General features: G+C 33.6%; 2 protein-coding genes across 2 annotated transcripts in view; one reads left to right on the top strand and one right to left on the bottom strand.

Annotated features, from left to right (window-relative positions):
* The window catches only part of LOC119582849 (5-oxoprolinase-like), a gene marked incomplete at its 5' end in the record, with an annotated part of 27,503 nt that extends 24,493 nt beyond the window's left edge, over window positions 1–3,010 (top strand). Inside the window, 1 exon segment of the mRNA XM_037931326.1 lies at window positions 1–3,010. This exon segment is cut by the window's left edge and continues 470 nt beyond it.
* Window positions 3,011–5,895: 2,885 nt separating this feature from the next.
* Window positions 5,896–10,000, bottom strand: part of LOC119582850 (UPF0389 protein GA21628-like) — a 4,575-nt gene continuing 470 nt past the window's right edge. The window contains exons 1-3 of the mRNA XM_037931327.1: window positions 9,991–10,000; window positions 8,130–8,223; window positions 5,896–6,556 (exon numbers count right to left, since the gene is read on the bottom strand). The exon at window positions 9,991–10,000 is cut by the window's right edge and continues 470 nt beyond it. Of these exons, the coding sequence (XP_037787255.1) occupies window positions 6,337–6,556; window positions 8,130–8,223; window positions 9,991–10,000 (324 nt within the window). The 3' untranslated portion in view covers window positions 5,896–6,336. The remainder of the gene's footprint in view (window positions 6,557–8,129; window positions 8,224–9,990) is intronic.

Genomic DNA, 10,000 nt, shown 5'->3' with positions numbered 1-10,000 from the left:
GATTAGTACTAGATTTTTAAGTAACATTTGAAGGCACTATGCAAATTATGTATAAGGAACTGGATGTAACTGGATGTATCACAGTAAACAGTTGAGGGGTCTATCCTAGTTAGATGAAAATATTCATGTAAGAGGGACGTTTAGCATTAACACACTCATTAATAATTCAGATTTTTAGCAATATATAGTAGGATTGCAAAGGAGATACTAGACACAGTTCCACAATATACTGGTATTACTTAGGAAAGCATTACTTAGTTCCTCAATATATTGTATTACTTAGGCAGCATTTACAGTGAAATGTAAATTAGCAACTCCACTATGCACCCATAACTGATTTTAAAACTTATTTTTAAAAATATTTTGAGCTATGCTTTTTTTGCTAGAGCATACCATACTGCAGGAATGGATAAGCAGCCCACTGGCTAATGAGAATTTAGAGAGACTCGCGCTCATATTCAGCGACACTTTGGACACCTTCTTTGGTGATAGTACAGTGTGGCGAAGTTCTGATCAGCTCTGATTGGCTCTGACATGAGACAGCTCAATGAAATGTTATAACTTTGGGTTCAGCTACGCCAGAGACACAAGAAGTTCTCCGTAAAATATATCTGGAGTATTTTTGAATACAAGTGTTGGCGAGTCGCAAACATACCATTTTATTCATACAGGGAAAGCCTCGTCATAGCCATAGGTTCTGAGACTCGATGAAGGTGGTATAATGTGCTATATTGTTCTATAAATTGTCTTTCTTTGCTACATTCCTAGGATAGAGAGAGCTCAGATTCATATATTTCTCACCAGTTCCATAAAATTCAAGTGGGACTGAAATTATTGGTTGTGTAATATATATTTCAATTTTTTTTTTATATAATCTTTCCAAAATATTAACCTAATGGCCACAGATGGCATACTTACGTGTCATGTCTATGTAATTTTAGCTCATTAAATGTGTTTACACAGAAATGGCTCCACAAGTGCTTAGTCATCAAGGAGTCCGCTAATAGTAGTTGTTAGTCCTACCCACCACTACTGTTTACTTTTATTTGATTTTTGGAAAGATCCCTTTTTATCTTTTATTGTTGTAATTATTTTAATGTTATAATAATTTTAATGTCAGTAATAATAACACTAATAATAGCATTAGAAAAAAAAATCACAATTCAAAGAATGGGGAAACAGGGTAATTTCACATAACTAATCTTACAACTGGTTTTACTTTGCAACATCTCTCATATACTGCATTACCTTTGTTTCTCTCAGTGTTATATTTACTTGAAATACGTTGATTATAAGCACTACCTCCCATATTCTGCATTACTTGTGTCATGAACTTCTTATGGGTGTTTATCCTCTATTTATCTAGTTTTAGTTTACACAGAACTTCAGTATTAATTAATTTGTCATTAATAGGATTTTTCTTTCATCAATACCTCTTAGTCCTATAGTTAAATATACCTTTGGTTTATGTAAATTGCGACTTGTTTTCATTGCTGAAGTACAAATGCACCAGTACAGCTTCTGTTTGATGTTTTTGTTTTTTGAGATACAAGCCTTCTCAGTGTTGAAGTCGTGTACAAAAACCCTACTTGCATTCTTTACAAATAACTGCTTCCTTCTTGCATTCTTTACAAATAACTGCTACCTAGTACAAAGAAAAAAAATTCTAAACTTCTAGCTGTCCCTCCATCCACAAAAAAGAAGTGATTATTCACTTCATTTGGAGAGCTGAATATTATGCATCAGAAAATGTCTACTTCATTGGCTTATCTCAAAGAGGAGTGTCATTAGAGCACAAAATTGAAATAAGTTATCATAGTTATCCCTCATGTATGAATGAAAATGAGGAGAGATTACTATGAATATGTAAATAAAACACAAAATATTTTCACATACAAGAATGAAATATCTATGTAGCTGTATTTTTATAAGTATCTACATGTATAAATAGTATGAAGATAATATACCAGGAGGGAATGCTATGATACATCATAGTATATGAGTGAGGAATGTAGGAGGAGGAAAAGGTCTTGGGTATTGGCTGGATGAAATGTGCCATATAGCGCCAGAATTACAGCTTTACATGCATTGCGTTCCATTCACAAGCAGGTAGAGGCAGGAAAACATGACGTAATTGGTTCAGGCAGTGGAGATCTACAAGAGGGGTGAGGGAATGGGGAGTGATATTTTGGTTGTGGATGAAGGAAACTTGGCAAGCAGTACCAGATACATTAGTGGACAGTAAGTACTTCTAATTCTTAATAAAAAAAAGTTGTGTATGGGGGGGGGAGGGGTCCTCCAGTTGTGAATGGCTTAATCAAGCATTAACTCACTCACACTGGGAAACCTCCGTGCCAGGCCAAGCCAAACACCAGGCTTTATGTGCTATCACAAAGCAGGAAACACATTTACCTCAGTCTGTACAGTTTTGTCTGCTCTTTTTTTAGGAAATGAAATTAAAAAGAGACTTTATATTTTAATCTCCATCTCCTAAAGGCTACAGAAGCAAAAGCAAAAAAAAAAAAAAAGAAAAAAAAAGAAAATTTAGCCGCATACTTTAGAGCAGGCTTGTATTTTTCCCATCATGTGGCCCAGTTTAACCTGACATGATTAGAATATCATCCAGTCAGTGGGTTAAGGTTTAGTATTCTCATATTTCTTTCCTTCTATCCGATGAGGACAAAGTTTTAATTTTTTTCTTATAACCTTTACTTCCCTTTATTTTCATTTTTCTTATTACTATCTTTACCTTTCTTTCTTTCTTTTCCTTTTATATTTTATTATAATTTAAGAAATAAATTTTGGTGAAGTGCCTATGTATTTGCTTATATATAGTTCTCTGTTATGTTACTGTATTGTTAAAAAGTTTATATATACTAATGATGAAAAAATATGTACGTCTACATATATTATACATCTACACGACACACACATGACACACAATGTTGAATATGTCAAGCAATATAAACATGGTGTTATATAAATAAAAACTTGTGTATCATTGTCAACACTAATGGTGTTTTACTTTCAATGATTCCTTTACTAGATATGATAAAATAAGTTTCATAAAAAACAGGAAATAGTCTTTTTAGATGAAATTCCTATATTAACCTATCAAAGATACATTTGATGCATCGAAAGTAACACAAAAAATCAAAGGGGACTGAGTAAATTATTTTAAAACTTAAGAAAAAAATACATCTAATGATTATTTATATATAAATAATCAGCAGCAAACTGCCTTATCTGTAACAAAGATTGGTCAGATTGTGGAGAAGACTTACTCGCCTGCCTCACAGACTATGATGCGATATCAGTACAGTGTTACTCCATTCCTCCCAGAGGTCATCGTAAGAACCCCACTAACATTGCCAAAATTATTTTCCATAGACATGACTTTCCCTTGAATGTTTACATTGCTGTGGAGAATCCCTCCTTGTCCGACCGTATCAACCTCCTCCCCCTCAGTGCCAAAATTTTTGGCATTTAGGACATCCTGCCAAACATTGCCATTCCATAGCCTGATGCCATCTATGTGCCCAACCTGATCATACTCGATCAAACTGCTCTGCACATTCACACACATGTGCTAACTGTGGCGGCCCCCATAATGTCTTTTATAGGGGCTGCCCCACCTACAAATTTGAGTCTGAGGTGGCAATTCTCAGATTCAGACTTGGACACACTACGTGAAGTCAGACAGGAAGCAAGTTGACGAGGTTTTCCTTACTCCCTACTCCAGTAATGTCGCTTGCTCTGCCCCTCCCCCTCCCTCCCAAGACATTCCTACACCTTCCCCTATACTTATCTGTCCTACATCTTACTTCCCCACTTCTACCTCCCCAGTCAAATTCTTTTGCCATTCTAAATCCAGACACTCCAATCTCTACTGCAGCCCCAACACCTTCCCCTCTCCCTCTCTGTACTACCCGCAGCAGGCCCCTTCTCCTATCATGCACTCACCACCACCTAGCTTTTCCTCTACTCCTCAGACACCAGTCTCCTCTTCCCCCCCTCATAAGAAAACCTTTGTCACACAAAATTCCCCAACCAACTCCTTTACAGAAAATCTTAAAGATGTTCAAAATTATCTACCTGAGTCTGAAGCTCACACCGAAACCCCTCATCCACCCTCAAATTCCACAACTCCCTCCACACTCAAAGTGACTGCCAATATCCATCCCCTTCCTACTCATATCCCCTCTACACCCTTTCCTCTTACTCCCTCCCAACACAGCCCATCCCCCCTTGCTCCAGCTCCACCTACATTAACCCTCCCTACATCCCCTCTATCCCTTCCACTCCCTGCTGGATACACACATGAATCCCTAATGTCACAACTATGCCCTTCCCCAGATCCTGCACCTCCTGATACCCCTCCTGATACAACACCACCTTCCCCCTCTCATTCCTTATCTCACCCACTAGCTGCTGCTCCTTCAAATTCTCCAACATGCACTGTAACCGTTATAACTAATAGATCAACTAAAGTACAGATCTCTTACATTGGAATATTTGAGGTTTCCGTTCTCATAAACCTGACCTTTGTCATATCCTTTCTCCTTATAACCCATCCATTATCTGCCTCCAACAGACTTTTCTTACACATCCTCCTATACCAATCCCCAAGTACCGTTTTGTCTCATCTTCACACTCTCTTTACATCTTGTCTATACTTTCCCATCAGAAAACACCTTATGTCATACCTCCCATCCAAACCACTGTCCCATGCACAATTACCTGTTGTCCTGTCCATGCTTTGATGCAGCCCATACCTCTGTTTTCCCCCACCTATCCTTCCTTCACCGAACTCCCAACCTATCAGACATCCTTACAGAATCTCACACTTTCTGCTTTGACAATCTGTTCTCCTTCCTCAGACACATACATATCCTTCACTTAATCTAATCCCCTTTACCTAACCCTACCTTATGCCATTCATTCATCAACTCCTTTACCCATCTTTAACTTTTTCAATATTAATCACTGCCCTTGACTGTACCTTCCTATAGTGCTACATGACCTTAGATGTCTGGCACATTTATTTTGCTTTTAACCATTAATCCTAATTGTAGGGGTAAAGTCTGGACCTAACACAAAGGCTGCAGAAAATATATGCACCAGATAGCTTTTCTTAACCTATAAGGGAAAAGAGGTGATTAAAAAACAGTAAATGACCTATTAGCACAAGTAAACCTTTTTACAATAAATTTAAAATAAAATAGTTCAAAGAAAAATTTTGTATGACTCATAAGAGGATATACCAAGCTACACACCTGCTTTTTTTTTCCATGTGTAGTCGATAACACAATAAAAAATTAGAATCCCCAAACATACATACACCTCTATGTAAATATAAGCCATCACTACTCTGTCATAGATGGTCAGAGTCTAAAAAGTGTTTTTAAGCCTACTTTGGATGGGTTTCTCCTCAATGAATACAGTCAAGTACAAAGAAACAAACAACTGTTTAGTGAGCAACTTAAGAGTTGGCTAAACTGCACATTATGTTGATGTCACCTGGCATAAGTGACAGTATTGTCATGATGTGATAGAGATGTCATCCAATAGGGGAAACTTAAGAAAAAAATCTACAGACACAGTCATCCCAGAGCGTAGGGATCTTCAAGTTTTTATTTTAAGTATACAAATCCATCTCGCAGGTGAATGAGAAAAAGATTTCTGAAGAGAACTCTGTGGTCAAATAATTTTCTTTAAAAATCAAAATGTACAGATAAAATTAATGTATTTTGACCGAATCCCCATACCCTAAGAAAATCTGGCAAGAATGTTATAATCAGAAGCAAATAACATAATAAATCAAAGGTTAATTAAACAAAAAAATCAACGGTTCCCCCGTGAATTTCTTTTTTCGCAAGGGAAATAAAAGATAACTCTCAATGTTTCGCATTTTCATTAACACCTTTCAATAATCTATTTTTTTTTATTTATTCCTCACATACAAAATGATAACAATAAAAAAAATAATAATAATAAATAATAATAGAACAAATTATTGCTAAGGATATATAACTTTACATTTGCATTGTTATATAAAAGAAGGAATTGTGTATTATATAAAATACATGCCAGAGGATAATATTGCATATATATATACACACATGTATTCAAAATTAACATGCATTTTTGACAGTTAGATTAACTTTTAAAAATATAGATTACCTTGGTTATTTTACTTTGCTACTCAAACCAGGGTATATAGAATAAGAGTATTATATATATTCTACCAATTTACATATCACCGTTGTCCTCCCTCTAGAAATATAATTCACATTACTAACAGCCAACAACTCTCAATACGAACCGAACGCGCTTCTAAGACGCTTTATCCCCTTCCGTGTTAGCTTTGCCCTGACTGGCCTCTTCTCTCGCTTTCCTGTGCCATTCCTCGTTCATCTTGACGACCGACTGCCCCTCTCTCTGTGCCTTCTTTCCTGACCGGATCATGAAGAAGCACCCAATCAGCGTAGCCAAGCCCATTAGTAGGTTGATCTTGATTCTTGCCTTGTTGCGGGCGCGTTCCAGTGAGTCTTGGCTTGAAGGCGGAAAGAAGGAAAGCGGATATGTAACCAAGTGACTGACACATTCGTTGGTTGTTTTTTAACCGGTGTGTTGGCATCTGAGGTTAGCCCAAAGGTGACGGGCATGGCATGTACATTCAGGCCATGCCCACTGTGTGTTTACTTTATTAATTGTTTTTACACAAAGGTGGCTACAGTTGTACTAAGTCACCAATGAGCCAATTATGAGTTATCTTATATTGCTGTTACTAATGTCTATAACATTATAGTAATTATAATGTATATAATAAAAATAACACCATCGATATTCATACTATTAGCAAAAAATACAATTTTCCCACAAATTCAAGGAAAGGTGAAATCAGGTAAGGTCACAAGAGCTACTAATTGACTCCTTTGTGGCAAAGCACTAGCACAGCCATTTATGTACAAAGACATTTCACAAAACAATAAAACAAACAAAAACAAAAAAACAAAAAAAAATGAGCACAGCATTTTCCCAGCAGCATTGGGTTAATAGTATTGTGTGTACATGTGCAGTGCATATGTACACACAAACAAAAACATGCTCTTTGAGTTATTAAAATACGACCATTATCCTATGATAAAATAAAGGTACCAGTTTCTATTAACAAGTTTTGCTTTATAGCTAATCAAAGAACATGACTTTCAAATTTAACTCCTGATGTTTCACTTGCAAATTTAAAGGAAATCTTATCTAATTTGTGTCAAAATGAAGGCTCAATCTTAATCCAAGCTCAAAGTGCATTATAATTTGGATTTTTTAAGGGGAAAATATAAGAATAACTAACGGCATATGGAAGGAGCCAAGAAGACTCTCAAGTCACAAAAAATAAAGAAAATAAATCCCAAGTCACAAAAAATAAAGAAAATAAATACTAATTTCAAAAATAAAATAATATCACAGCATATATGGGGTTTTACATCATTTTACATCATTCTTTAGAATAATAAAATGCTTAGTATCAATAATGCAAGCAATTAGTGCCATGAAACAAAAAACACTAAATCTTGAAATAAATCCAGTATAAAAGAACAAAAAAATGAAGAGTGCCAGAGTGCCTAGAGTGCCAACTGTGCAGAGACTATAGCAACTTCTGGGATTTTTTCAAGAACAGGGTCGTAGGTCCAGAAATTGCCCAAAACCTATACTTTTAAAAATCCCACAGTAATGTTCTAAATACCATAAATCTATTGCCTGTTCCATATGACCATAAAACTTCCATAAAGAAAAGAAAAGAAAGGAAAAGAAAAGAAAAGAAAAGAAAAGAAAAGAAAAGAAAAGAAAAGAAAAGAAAAAGAAAAGAAAAAAGAAAAGAAAAGAAAAGACAGGAAAGGAAAGGAAAGGAAAGGAAAGAAAAGAAAAAAAAATAAAAGAAAAAAAAAATAATAAAAAAATAAACATATATATATATATATATATATATATAATAATAATAATAATAATAATAAAGAATATATACAAAATTCTCCCTAAATCACCAACATATTCACCCTCCTTTCTCTAAATTCATTCTTTCTCTCACATCGGTAAGAATCGCTGACAAAATATCCCCGACTTCTCACCTGATAAATTCTGGCACGTCGCTCATTGACTTGTATTTTCCTCCCCAGACCATCAAAAATTTCTCAAACCTGTTGATCCGATGATCCCTTAATCCTGCGAAAAAGGGGAGATGTATGAGTCCGCGGCATCTGCGGAATCTACCTTTTTTCCTTTTTATGCTATAGGGTAGTTTTGCAAAAGTGGGTATTAATAGTAATAACAATGATAATGATAATTAAAATAATTATATTAATAATACTAGTAAAAATAAAAGTAATAATAATGATGATGATGATGATGAGGAGGAGGAGGAGGAGGAGGATAATGATGATGATGATGATGATGATGATGATGATGATGATGATGATGATGATGATGATGATGATGATGATGATGATGATGATGATGATGATGATGATGATGATAAATATCAATATAGTGACAGATATAGTAAATACATGTTGTAGTCACAGTTGGAGTAGCAGTAACAGAAATATAAGTAGACATAGTTAATAGCAATAGCAATAGGATTAGTAATAGGAATAGGAATGGTATTAGACGTGTCAATAGTAATAGTAATAGTAATAGCAATAGCAATACTAATAGTACTAACAATATAGACATAGATACAAACACAAACACAAACAGGAATAGAAGAACTAGTAATAATAATAACATATAACATTAGTAATAATTATAATGAAATTGTTAACAATAACTATAATAATAATAATTATAATTTTCATAATAACAATAACAATGACAACAAAATAACAGTAAAAAAAATATTATTATTATTATTACTATTATTATTATTATCATCATTATTATGATTATGATTATGATTATGATTATGATTATGATTATTATTATTATCATCATTATCATTATTATCAGCATTATCATTATTATTATCATTATCATCATTACCATCATTATCATTATCATCATGACTATCATTATTACTATTATATGATAATGATGATAATGATTGATAATAGTAAATATAAAAAAGAAAAACAACCATAATGCATTAAGAAATACCTCAATACAGTGAAATGGTAGATATCATAGATTGGTTTACCCAAGAAACCTCAAAATTGCAATATTAACCACAAGAGTTAACCAGACTTTTTTTTTTCTTTTCTTTTCTTTATTGTTTCTGCTTTTTGAATCCCTTTTCCTCTTCTTTTCATGCTCTCTACACCAATATTTATTTGTTCTTTTACTTTTCTTATGACTGATACTTTGCGTGAAGTGTTTGTCCACAAATGCATAATGAATTGAAAATTATGTGGTAAAAAATATGAATCTAATAAAATTTTTTATTACTATTAAACCAACTGTCAGCATTATATATATATATATATATATATATATATATATATATATATATATATATATATATATATATATATAAAACATGTCTAAGAACCATATTTGGTGAAATGGCACTTTGTCACTACCTTGCATATCTCTACCTAGGCTAGGATAAATACTGAATAATCTACATAAACACACACATTTGACCTTGATATTTGATTATTATCTTCTTGCATTTCATTCATATAAAAAAGGTATAAATATTACAGACACTGCTACTATGCTAACAAAACTTCAAGGCAATGGATTAGATATGCAGATGCCATAGAGATAATATAGTGATAATTCACTCAAACACAAGTAATAAATACAATTGGTCACGTACACACGAAACCGGTCCAATATCAGAAGCATAAAAAATAATAGTAATAATATATATCTATACATATACATACATACATATATATATATATATATATATATATATATATATATATATATATATATATACAATATATCAGTATTTTTCAGTGATTTCTTCCCCCTGACTACTCTTACCAATATTCCC

This window comes from Penaeus monodon, chromosome 16, assembly GCF_015228065.2.
Source record: "Penaeus monodon isolate SGIC_2016 chromosome 16, NSTDA_Pmon_1, whole genome shotgun sequence".
Taxonomy (NCBI): Eukaryota; Metazoa; Arthropoda; class Malacostraca; order Decapoda; family Penaeidae; genus Penaeus; species Penaeus monodon.
The sequence above is the reverse complement of the archived record's forward strand: the minus strand, read 5'-3'. Positions and strand labels throughout refer to the sequence as shown.